This window comes from Chelon labrosus (genome assembly GCF_963514085.1).
Source record: "Chelon labrosus genome assembly, chromosome: 1".
In the NCBI taxonomy this organism is placed as follows: Eukaryota; Metazoa; Chordata; class Actinopteri; order Mugiliformes; family Mugilidae; genus Chelon; species Chelon labrosus.
In genome coordinates, this window is record NC_140337.1 from 37,543,712 (window position 1) to 37,556,916 (window position 13,205).

At 41.5% G+C, this 13,205-nt stretch overlaps 1 protein-coding gene across 3 annotated transcripts in view; it reads left to right on the forward strand.

The window, feature by feature from the left end:
- Positions 1 to 287: 287 nt before the first annotated feature.
- Positions 288 to 13,205, forward strand: part of LOC311490574 (uncharacterized protein) — a 54,111-nt gene continuing 41,193 nt past the window's right edge. For all 3 annotated transcript variants that reach the window (XM_084548138.1, XM_084548137.1, XM_084548139.1), the window contains exon 1: positions 288 to 684. In XM_084548138.1, the coding sequence (XP_084404264.1) occupies positions 618 to 684 (67 nt within the window). In that variant the 5' untranslated portion in view covers positions 288 to 617. The remainder of the gene's footprint in view (positions 685 to 13,205) is intronic.

Here is a 13,205-nt window from a genome sequence, read left to right on the forward strand (position 1 = left end):
ATATATAGAAGAGTCAATGTCCTCAGTTCCTCTGAAGTCACGTCATTTAGTAGAAAGGCTGCAGCACAACAGACGCATGCGCACTCTCCTCTGAAGACTAGTCGGTCCTGTTTGTCTGGACATGTTTGATTTCTGCCAGAGACGTCATGTGACAGAAACCTGGAACATGTTTCCTCCTTCATCCAGTGTTGGAGTTTAATCATTAATATACTAATGTCAAATATACACTTTACATGCTCTTCATTCATTTGGAGGCTCTCTACGTGATGGTAGACAATGATGGACAGGTGAGATATGTTGTTATCGTTGTCATGGAGATCATTATCAGTGACACTCAGAGCGTCTCTTTACTTTCTGTTTGTAGTGACTCATTTATTTATGGTTTGATTATCGCCCGTCGCTCCACCTCCATCGCTCCAACTTCCTGGTTGATTGAGCGCTGAAAGACAGACGAATCATCAGCGTCAGAGACTTTCAGGTTTATTTCAGGTTTATTTCAGTTTTATTTCAGTTTTATTTCAGCTTTATTTCAGGTTTACTTCAACCTTCCACTGAATGTGATCTAGTCAGGTTGATAGATTGAAGTCAGGTAAACAGAGGAGGAAGAAGAAGACAAGATGGCTGCTGGAACATCTGCGTGTCTCTGCATGACTTTACTGAGCGTCGTCCTGTCTGTCTCTGCTGGTGAGTTGAAACCAAAGCGTCTTTAGCTCTGACATGTTCAGGAGACAACGTAGAGTCTGACTGGATCTAGAATCAGGGCTCTCAAGTTTTCAACTTAGCTTGTTTGTGAGATTATCTATTTATTTATTTTTTAAGGGGGGCAGGGTGAAGTGTGTTTGAAGATAATGTATTAGTATAGTATTAATCTAAAAAAGCACAAATTCATTTTATTTATGTCTTTCAGGACAAAAACCAACAAGTAGAAAAAGACATTTGTCCATAAGTGTCCCCTTGAACAGCACTGGTCATTGTCTCCTGTGTTTCTGGGAGGTTCAGTCTGAACATGCAGACAGCATACGTGTGTACATTTACATGTTAACAGTTAAAAACAGAAACTCAATTACAGTGGCAGTTCTACACTGAATTACTCCCCGAGTGCTGTAATGCGGTAATGTAAGGCATTCCAAAAACAAATTGGGTAATATTTCACTCGGTACACAGGTCAGTAACGCGTGTTACAATGCATTTTAATCTGAAATGAAGTGGTAAAAGATGACTGCGGCTGAAGCAAGCTTGGCATCGAACAGTACATTTTCGAGATGGACATACTCTCATTATTTTCAGTTTGTTAGAGACAAAGACATGAGGAGCATAGTAGTGTAATAATTGTGGGTTTTCACTTTTAGCTATAAAAGCTAGGGATGTCAGAACCTCTGAACAAACACACAGACAAGGATCAGGGGTGGAAAGGGTACCAAAAAAATCTACTCAAGTAAAAGTACTGTTACCTTGATGAAATTATACTTAAGTAAAAGTAAAAGTACTGGTGTAAAAATCTACTCAAGTAAAAGTAAAAAGTATCTCATTAAAAATGTACTCAGAGTAAAAGTAACTTCTTAGGCGGGTGTATAATCTCTCCCCATGCAATAAAAAAGTACAAAAACATACACAAAGATCAAATTCACCTTTTTATTAAAGAAAACACACAGATCACACATAGATCCAGATTACAGTTCCTCTTTAAAGTTCCTCTCTTCTTTAAAAGCCACAGAATCACAGAAAATGGATGAAGGCCTTCACAAATGAAGTTAATCAGAACCATGTCAACCTTTGCTTGCGGCACACGTTTGGTTCCACCCACTGCCTCCAAGTCAGACAGTTTTCCTTGCTTGGGTTTTTACTGGTTCCAGGGTACGCTTCCGTGCTGCCACGAGGTCAGTGTAGATGGATGTTTCCTCTGTGAATAAACATAATAATAATAATAATAATACATTTTATTTATCGGCGCCTTTCACGACACTCAAGGTCACTGTACAAATTGTTTAAAATAAAACACAATTCAATACACGAAATAGTTAAAATAAAACACAAAGTACACACAAGCATAATATAGAACATAGAATGACAGATAGAATGGGAGATAGAAGTGAGACTATGGAATGGAGCAGGCCTGTCTGAATAAATAAGTTTTGAGCTGAGATTTGGAGGTGGTGACTGAGTCTGAATGTTTTAAGTGTTTTCCTGGAGGGCGTTCCAGAGGCAGGGGGCTGAATGGGAGAATGCTCTGAACCCCATGGTGGTCAAGCGAGCAGGTGGGATGGTGAGTTGTTGTGATGAGGATGACCTAAGAGTGCAGGCAGGAGTGTTTATTTGGAGCAGGTTAGTGAGGTAGTGAGCGGCGAGGTTGTTTAATGCCTTGAAGGTGAGAAGTAGGACTTTGTAGATGATACGGAATTTGACAGGAAGCCAGTGGAGTTGCTGCAGGACCGGTGTTATGTGACTTATGGAGGGGGTTCTAGTGATGATTCGTGCGGCGTAGTTTTGAACCAGTTGTAGTTTATGGATGGATTTGTCAGGTAAACCAAATAAAAGGGAGTTGCAATAGTCCAGACGGGACGTGACCAGGCTATGGACCAGAGTGGCAGTATTTTCAGGTGAGAGGGATGGACGGAGACGGGAGATATTGCGTAGGTGAAAATTGGCTGAACGGGTGATGTTGTTAATATGAGAATGGAAAGAAAGAGTGGTGTCAAGGATAACACCCAGACTCTTAACCTGGGGAGAGGAGGAGACTGGGGAATTGTCAATTTGAATAGAGAAGTTGTTTATATTAGATGGTGATTAGGGTGGATTTGGTGCCAATGAGAAGAATTTCAGTTTTACTACTGTTGAGTTTGAGGAAGTTGGTGGAGAACCAGGTTCTGATTTCCTGAATACAGTCCAAGAGGTAAGTGGGTGGAAAGGTGGAGCTGGGTTTGGTGGACAAGTAGAGCTGGGTGTCATCCGCATAGCAGTGGAAATTAATATTATACCTATGAAATATCTGGCCAAGGGGAATGAGGTAGATGATGAATAGAAGAGGACCGAGAACAGAGCCTTGGGGAACACCAGAGAAAAGGGGGGATGGGCGGGATGTGAATGTTTTTAACTGAATGAACTGAGTGCGGCCAGAGAGGTATGAGATGAACCAATTGAGAGGTGTGTCAGAGATACCAATGGAGGCTAGTCTATGGATGAGAATGGAGTGGGAGATTGTGTCAAATGCTGCGGTTAGTTCAACATCATCATATAAATAATCAATACCATGTTTTCATTAAACATACAGTTAAAATATTTTTAATATTAATAGATGAATTTATATTTTTCAAAGTGACATGTAGAAAGAGTAGACTGGATAGGTCACTGGCAGACTTGAAGTGTGGTCCCAGATCACCTGGTTTTATCCTGCATAGAAGATTACTGAATGAAAAACATTCACAATATATATATTCGCCCTTTTGCTCCGCGAGTTTGTGTTTATTTTGACTTATTAACAAAGTTTCTTTTCATTAGTTTGGCCGGTGCACAATTTTGACAAGTACTTTGTCAGTTTCTGTGTGTTTTTGGGGAATTTCAACCGACAATGGCAGCTGCACGTGGAAACTCGGCTCGCACAGGCCGTGCTAAGGCTTCTACCTCGACTGAGCCCGCATCTCCGCCGAAGGTGGTCACGGACCCCGAGTGCGCCCAATTTGGATCACCTCCGGGTTATGGTAGACCAGTTGAAAGGGGACATTTGCAGCAAAATAGACTCACTGTCTTGCGAGCTTCAATCGGACATTTCTTCGGTAAGAGAGGAGCTTAGGCACGCAATTGAACCGATGCAGCAAAAACTTAGCTCCCATGATCAAGCTATCACGGAGTTGCAGCGCGCGTGCACTGATAACAGTGACCTGCTAACTTCACTGGATTCAACAGTTTCCACGCTGAAAGCCGAGGTTAAACTGCTGACCGATAAATGTGAGGACCTGGAAGGTAGAGCGAGGAGGAACAACATACGGCTGGTAGGTGTACCGGAGGGGGTCGACGGTGTGCGGCAACCGGATTTATTGCCCAGCTGCTGATGGACTCCCTTGGCCTGGATGAGTTACCCCTGCTCGACCGTGCGCATCGCACTGTCCAACCCAAGACCAGTGATGGTAGACCATATATTCTAATAATATGTTCTAATATTATTAGATTATTTTATGCTTTATTACAAACTCGGATGAGCACTACTGGTTTGTGCTGTTAACAGAGTGTGTTAGGATGTTTTTGGTAGTTTGTGGGATTTGCTTGCATCTTGTTTGGGAAGACGCTTCAGCTTGTGGGGTGGTGGGTGGGTGTGTGAGGAGTTCTACCTTTTTTTCTTGTTGTGTGTTTTGTGTTTTGTTTGGTCAGGTCGCCCATGTTTTATTTTATCTCTATGACTGTTATACATTCCACCCTGCATTAATGCTTTACATTAATACTTGATTAGCATGCAGCAGTCTAGGATGCCACGACAATCAGGGACAGGCCTCAAATTTGTTAGCTGGAACTGTAATGGTGTAAATCAGCCTATTAAATGTAGCAAAGTTCTTCACCACCTTCAACAATTGGGTGCTCATATTGTTTTCCTTCAAGAGACCCATTTGAAATCTTCCAGCCAATCTTCCAGCCATCAGATTAAAGGGGAGGTGGGTGAGTCAAGTTTTTCATTCTAGCTTTAATGGTAAATCTAGGGGTGTTGCAATTTTGATTCATAAATCGGTTCCTTTTGTGTGCTCTAATGTAATAGCTGACCCCAATGGAAGGTTTGTGTTTGTAACGGGGCAGCTATATAGTTATTCTGTGATTCTGGCTAATGTGTATGGCCCAAACTGGGATGATGACAATTTTTTCCACCAATTGTTTGCCAGATTACCTGACATGTCGACACATCATCTCATTATGGGGGGTGACTTCAACTGTTGGCTTAATCCTGTATTAGATCGTTCTTCTACTAGACCAGGAGTGCTCTCTAAGTCTTCTAAGACCATTTTATCCTTTATGGATGAGTTCTCGGTCTCTGATCCATGGCGCTTTCTTAATCCATCTGGTAAAATGTATTCTTTTTTCTCTCATGTGCATCACTCCTTTTCTCGTATTGATTATTTTCTCCTGGACAACCGATTTCTACATTCTGTTCAGTCTTGCTCTTATGATACTATTCTAATATCAGATCATGCTCCGACCACACTGGAGTTATTCATACAGGAGCGCGAACGTACTTGCCCCTCTTGGCGTCTTAATACGCGCTTGCTGTCTAATGAGGACTTTGTTAAGTTTGTTTCTAATCAAATTGACTTTTTTCTTATTACCAACAGAACTGCAGGGATCTCAGCCTCTCTTCTTTGGGAGACTTTGAAAGCATACATTAGAGGTGAAATTATTTCATACAGCAGCCATGCGAACAAACAAAGGAAAAAAAAATTAAAGGAATTGAGGTTACGAATCTCCCAGCTTGATAATATCTATGCTTCCTCCCCATCCCCTAATACTGTATATATAAAGATCGTCTCTCTCTTCAGGCTGAGTTTGATGTTCTTTCTAGTAAAGAAGTTGAGGAGCTCTTATTTAAGGCTAAATATTCTTATTATGAATTTGGGGATAAGACGACCAAACTTTTGGCCCATCAGCTTCGACAGGCTTCCTCCTCTCAGCAGATTTCACAGATTCATACTCCTTCTGGCATCATAACCGATCCTAAAAAAATTAATGATCAGTTTAAACAGTTTTACTCCTCTTTATATACTTCTGAGGCTGAGTCTGATCTGTCAGCCCTGGATAGTTTTTTTGATTCACTGGAGTTGGTTAGGGTAGATGCTGATACTGCTGAGCGGTTAGGGGGCCCAATCACCATAGATGACCTTAAACGGGCAACATTATCTATGCAGTCTGGAAAATGTCCAGGCCCGGACGGTTTTCCGACCGAATTTTACAAGACCTTTTTTGACAAACTAGCACCAGTTTTGATTGAAATGTTCAATGAATCTCTTACTCTTTCTAAATTACCCCAGACTCTAAATCATGCCTCCATATCATTACTCCTAAAAAAGAATAAAGACCCTCTGTCCTGCTCAAGCTACCGTCCAATTAGTCTTTTATCTGTAGATGTAAAACTTCTGTCCAAATTATTAGCTCTGCGACTGGAATCAGTTTTGCCTTTGATAATCTCTCCTGATCAGACAGGTTTTGTCCAGAACAGACATGGGTTCTTTAATCTCAGACGACTTCTTAATGTTGTTTATAATCCTTCTACGTCAATGGGGCCAGAAGCCGTAATTTCATTAGACGCGGAGAAGGCTTTCGACCGAGTGGAGTGGAATTACCTTTTTTACGCTTTGGAGAAATTTGGTTTTGGCCAGGAGTTCATTTCTTGGATTAAGTTGCTCTATTCATCCACTGTGGCTTCAGTCAGAACTAATGACACCCATTCAGATTATTTCCCTTTGTACCGCTCCACTCATCAGGGCTGTCCTCTGAGTCCTCTTCTATTTGCTGTTGCTATTGAACCTCTGGCTATTGCGCTTCGTTCAGAGCCGCGCATCACTGGTATTGAACAGAAAGTCTCCCTCTATGCTGATGATTTATTACTATATGTGTCTAATCTCTCTGTCTCAGTTCCAGCTGCTCTTGACATCCTTAGTTCATTTGCTCAGATTTCAGGCTATAAACTAAATTTGGACAAGAGTGAGCTGTTTCCTTTAAATCAAGGTGCCCGAAATGCTGCTCAGGGTTTCCCATTCAAAATTGTTCCATTTGGCTTTAAGTACCTTGGTATCCAGATTAGAGACCGATTTGAAGATTTGTTTGAATATAATTTTGCCCCTTTGTTAGATCAGATACAGAAGGACTTTCAACGGTGGTCACTGCTGCCTCTTTCCCTTGTGGCCAGGGTTAATTCGGTTAAGATGAACATCCTCCCCAAATTGTCTTATCTCTTCCAGTGCATACCTGTCTTTCTCCCTCAGTCTTTTTTTCACAAATTGGACAAATCAATCACTGAGTTTATATGGAACAGGAAGGTCCTTCGTTTGCGAAAGGAGCTGTTGCAGAGACCAAAGCTCCTGGGGGGCTTGGCCCTTCCTAACTTGAGGTTTTATTACTGGGCTTCCATCCTTAGAGTAATTCAGCTTTGGATTTCTCTGGAAGGGGCACCAGCTCCTCCTTCATGGTTGAGTATGGAGATGTTTTCTGTTAAACCTGCTTCATTGACTGCCCTTGTCCATGCTCCTCTCAACTTTTCTCTTTCCCCTTTTTGCAATAATGTCTTAGTTAAATCTTCTTTTAAAATTTGGAAGCAATTTCAACGCTACTTTGGTCTACAGACCTTCTCTTTCCTAGCACCTTTGTCAGCTAACCCTGTTGTTCATCCTTCCTTAGTTGATGGGGCTTTTTCTTTGTGGTCTGACTATGGCATCAAGGCATTTAGGGACTTGTATATTGCTGGTACATTTCCATCCTTCCAGCAACTCTCCGAGAAATTCCATTTGCCTAGACAGCATTTTTTTAGATATCTTCAAGTTTGTAGTTTTCACCCGCAATCCCAGCCCCAATTTCCCAAGTCTCCCAGAAGCCTCTCTAATTGATTCCTTTTTAACCCCATTTCCTACCATTAAGGGTGCTATTTCACATTTATACAATCTTATCTATTCTTTGCAACTAGCCCCACAGCATAAAATTAAAACCCAATGGGAAGAGGATCTAGGGGAGGAGATCTCGGAGGAGCTGTGGGATGCCATTTTGCGCCGGGTTCATTCCTCATCTATTTGTGCTAGACATGGTCTGATCCAGTGCAAAATTCTACATCGTACCCATCTCACTCGAGTTAGGCTTTCCAGAATCTATAATGATGTCAATCCCATATGCATAAGATGTCATCAGGCTCCAGCTACCCATGTCCATATGTTTTGGTCTTCCCCTTCACTACTTAATTTTTGGACACAGATATTCAACTCTATTTCTGTTTGTACAAAGGTTCAATTTGATCCAACAGCATTTTCGGCTTTGTTTGGGGTTTTACCTCCTACTCTGCAGCTTCCTAAATATAAAGCTGACTTTGTGGCCTTCCTCTCCTTATTGGCTAGACGTTTGATTTTATTGAGGTGGAAGTCTCCTGCGCTGCCTTCTCACTCCTCCTGGATCAGGGACATCCTCCAGTTTGTGAAGCTGGAGAAAGTTAGGTGCTCGATACATGGTTCTCTTGAAAAGTTTAATAAAACTTGGAATCCATTTTTTGCACATGTTGAGGGATTGATTTTTACGGCTATTCCAGAATAGCCACGCTGATTGTCTTCTAATTGTGAGTTTTTCTTGTGTGAATTTGTAGCATGCTGGGAATGTTTTTTATTTGTCTCTGCTTAAGTGAACATATTAGACATTTATTTAGCAGTGGGTGACCAAGTCGTGTTTTTGTTTTGTTTTGTTTTGTTTTTATTATTAGTTATTCCGTATCTGATTTCATTTCATTTTTTATTTTATCTCTTATTTTTTAATTTTACTCGTTATACTTGACACTGTTTTGACTCTCGAAATGTCACCTCTTGATTTTGTTATGTCACTGAAAAATCAATAAACAAATGTTTTTAAAAAAAAAGTACAGATACTCCTTGTCAAATATTACTCCAATACAAGTAAAAGTAGCTTAGTCAAAGTTTTACTTAAGTAAAGTACTAAAGTATTTGCTTAAAAAAATACTTTAGTACTTTACTACTAGTATTTAAAAAGTATCTCAGGAAATACAGGAAAGCAAAGTAGCTTTATTGTCATTATACAATCCACTCTACAATCCACAGCCTCTCTCTTTCTCTTGCAGACAGCTTCTTTCTCTCTGTCTCTTTTTATACATTCATTCATTCATTCATCTTCTATACCCGTTTAGTCCTGTTAAGGGTCACGGGGGTCTGCTGGAGCCTATCCCAGCTGTCATCGGGCGAGAGGCAGGGGTACACCCTGGACAGGTCGCCAGTCCATCGCAGGGCCACACACAGCGACAGACAACCATTCACACTCACATGCACACCTACGGCCAATTTAGAATCACCAATTAACCTAATGAGCATGTCTTTGGATGATGGGAGGAAGCCGGAGTACCTGGAGAGAACCCACCCGATTCGAACCGGTGACCTTCTTGCTGTGAGGCATCAGTGCTAACCACCTCACCACTGTGCCACCCTGTTTTTATACAATTACGTTTAAAATGTTCATCAGCAATTTAACAAACATTAAGCTAACGTCAGTGGCTACTTTACATACCATGACATGCTTTTTCAGGTTGGAAGACGAGTTCTTGTAGGCCGTGATATAATTTGTTCGCGGTAAGCACAACAAACATTTAAAGTGAAACGAATCAGTTTTTGTGGCCTTATCTCAAACATGGGTTTGAGATAAGGCCACGGGTGCTCGGTGGGAGTTCCTCCAGGTGTTTCTCCAGTTTCTTCCTCCACTGTATGGATTGTATGGCATGACGTAGTACAGGTACGGCAATACGACTAAGACAAACCATATGCGAATCAGCAGAAACAGTTTATTTTCTCAGAATTTTGAAAAAATTAAATAAAAACAAAAATAATCAGCTGACGTAAGCTCAAAAGTAGCGAGTAACGAGAGCATCAACATAAATGTAGTGGAGTAAAGAGTACAATATTTGTCCTTCAAATGTAGTGGAGTGAAAGTAAAAGTATCCCCCAAAAATAATACTCAAGTAAAGTACAGATACTCAAAAACTGTACTTAAGTACAGTACTCAAGTAAATCTACTTCGTTACTGTCCACCACTGCTTATCAGCCTGTCTCTCCCCACACCATCCCTCCCAGCTGCACCACATCAGTAATTAAGGAGTCCTGCTCTCCTAATGTCACCACAGTAGTATAGTGCAGTGTTTTTCAACCTTTCTTGAGCCAAGGTACATCTTTTCATTGAAAAAATCACAAGGCACACCACCAACCGAAAACGTTAAAAAAAATGAAACTCTGTAGCCTATATAAACAATAGAATAGAATGACAATATAAAGTCATTCTTGTCAAATTGTCTTGAAAAGAAATCAAATAAACACAAAGAAAATAGTCTTATTAACCTTATTAATTGTCTCTTGTCTCTCATCACAGTTTTCATTCCAGACATTGCGGAACTTTTGTCCGTGCACGATTTCCTGGTACACCGAATATACTGATGCACACGTCAGAGCTCGGCTAACAGTCTACGTCTAGTATATACAGTCAATGGTCTATGTCTATGCAGCTACGGCTACCAAAATGGAATTTACATACCACTGAAGCACTTCAACCCTACGGTACCGTCTAAGAGCTGTTTACGCTAGCAGTCCCGTTCCGAGTACGGACAAGACGTGTCGGCAGCCGAAACTTTTGTTGTTGTTGTTTTTGTTACCATTTCAATACTGTTCTGAAAAAAGTACTTAAAATTTAATTAAACTTTAATGAAAATTAAATGCTATTGAATATGTATTTATTATCATTTTAAAAAAATTAAAGTGACGGGTACAAATAGATTATGACGGTATTTTTATGACCCTGTCAGTCAAAATGACAGACATCGAAAAAGTCTAGTGCAACCTCTGCTACACAGACAGATACACTATATTACCAAAAGTATTCGCTCACCCATTCAAATGATCAGAATCAGGTGTTCTAATCACTTGGCCTGGCCCCAGGTGTATAAATTCAAGCACTCAGGCATGCAGACTGTGAAACAAGACATTTGTGAAAGAATGGGCCGCTCTCAGGAGCTCAGTGAATTCCAGCGTGGAACTGTCATAGGATGCCACTTGTGCAACAAATCCAGTCGTGAAATTTCCTCGCTCCTAAATATTCCACAGTCAACTGTCAGCTCTATTATAACAAAATGGAAGCGTTTGGGAAAAACAGCAACTCAGCCACGAAGTGGTAGGCCACGTAAAGTGACGGAGAGGGGTCAGCGGATGCTGAAGCGCATAGTGCAAAGAGGTCGCCGACTTTCTGCACAGTCAATTGCTACAGAGCTACAAACTTCATGTGACCTTCAGATTAGCCCAAGTACAGTACGCAGAGAGCTTCATGGAATGGGTTTCCATGGCCGAGCAGCTGCAGCCAAGCCACACATCACCAAGTGCAATGCAAGGCGTCGGATGCAATGGTGTAAAGCACGCCGCCACTGGCCTCTAGAGCAGTGGAGACGCGTTCTCTGGAGTGATGAATCACGCTTTACCATCTGGCAATCTGATGGACGAGTCTGGGTTTGGAGGTTGCCAGGAGAACGGTACATTTCAGATTGCATTGTGCCAACTGTGAAATTTGGTGGAGGAGGAATTATGGTATGGGGTTGTTTTTCAGGAGCTGGGCTTGGCCCCTTAGTTCCAGTGAAAGGAACATTGAATGCTTCAGGATACCAAAACATTTTGGACAATTCCATGCTCCCAACCTTGTGGGAACAGTTTGGAGCGGGCCCCTTCCTCTTCCAACATGACTGTGCACCAGTGCACAAAGCAAGGTCCATAAAGACGTGGATGACAGAGTCTGGTGTGGATGAACTTGACTGGCCTGCACAGAGTCCTGACCTGAACCCGATAGAACACCTTTGGGATGAATTAGAGCGGAGACTGAGAGCCAGGCCTTCTCGACCAACATCAGTGTGTGACCTCACCAATGCGCTTTTGGAAGAATGGTCAAAAATTCCTATAAACACTCTCCTCAACCTTGTGGACAGTCTTCCCAGAAGAGTTGAAGCTGTAATAGCTGCAAAAGGTGGACCGACATCATATTGAATTCTATGAGTTAGGAATGGGATGGCACTTCAGTTCATAGAATGAGTAAAGGCAGGTGAGCGAATACTTTTGGTAATATAGTGTATATATACACAGACACTTGACAATAGCATATTATTTGCATGTAATAATTAATTCGTTTTCAAAAAATGTTTTTTAGACCATTAGGTGAAATTTGATAATTTCCCACGGCACACCTGACGATCTCTCACGGCACACTAGTGTGCTGCGGCACAGTGGTTGAAAAACACTGGTATAGTGCACTTTGCCAGTGCGCTCGATTTTTTATTTTTTTTTGTGATTTTAATATGCAGATGACACATTTCTCAGCGTGACTTAACTAAATCAATGTCAAAACATCCTTGAGGTTAAGAGGGGAAGAAAGAGAGAAATAGAGTGGGTTAGTATTACTATCTCATGATCAGTGGCGGCTGGTGAATTTTTTGTGATTTTCACATACAAACGAAGCATTCTGGTGCATTCTGACAAAATAATAAAGACACAAGTTAACATTCTCTGCCTGTGTCTGTATGTGTGTTTGTGAGAAAGTGAGAGAGAGAGACAGAGAGAGGGAATGTGATTCTAAAATGGGTGAAATGAGTGTGTTACGGCCAATCTATTGTGTTGGTAACGTCACTCAGTCAAATACGATAAAATACCAATATAATATGTGCAACCTTTTATTTCCCCAACGCACACGACAACATCCGTAATGAATATTAAGGTTAGCTCAGAATTCGAGTAGTAGCCGTATATCGCGGAACTCAGGGCCGAGTACCCGGCTAACAATAAGCCTAGCTAACGTTACTAACGTTGAGGTTACAACCGCCGCTTGTCTTGCTAGCTAACATTAGCCATTTAGCTCGAAGCATAGGCTAACTTTATGCAAGGTCTACGTTCGTGCAGTACTCGGCGTTGACTCGGTCCTAAAAATACAGGAGCAAGTGCTAAGATTCCGATTGGCCCAGAGAAATGTCAATTATAAGAATGATCCAATAATGTTTTCGCAATTCTAGCCCGCATGGCATTTTCCCGCATGAGCCTGCTCTGCTCTGTGACAGCAGCAGCATCTAGACAAACGGAGTCAGGTTACAGCCTCTTTAATGAAACGAGAGAAACTGAAACTGAAGGATCCATCTCATTATGTTGGTATCGATCAATCTGTTCACGGCACCTTCTCAGCAGCAGGGGGCGACAATATCCCCACACAGATATGACAGATGATAGAAAACCATGGAGCAACGCACATTTATTGGTTTACTTTTTTCCAAGTGCTCGTGCCGCCCCCCTTGTCTCATGAAAACACAGCACGGGCGAAAACACGGTTCGCCCGTGGCTAAAACCGCTACTGCTCAGTTCATTTAAACCTTCTTAAATAGCCCCATCTAACCAGAACCGTCCAAAGCTGTTTAAATAAAGTAAAATGATCCATAGAGCAAATATCCTGCATAGTTCCAAGTG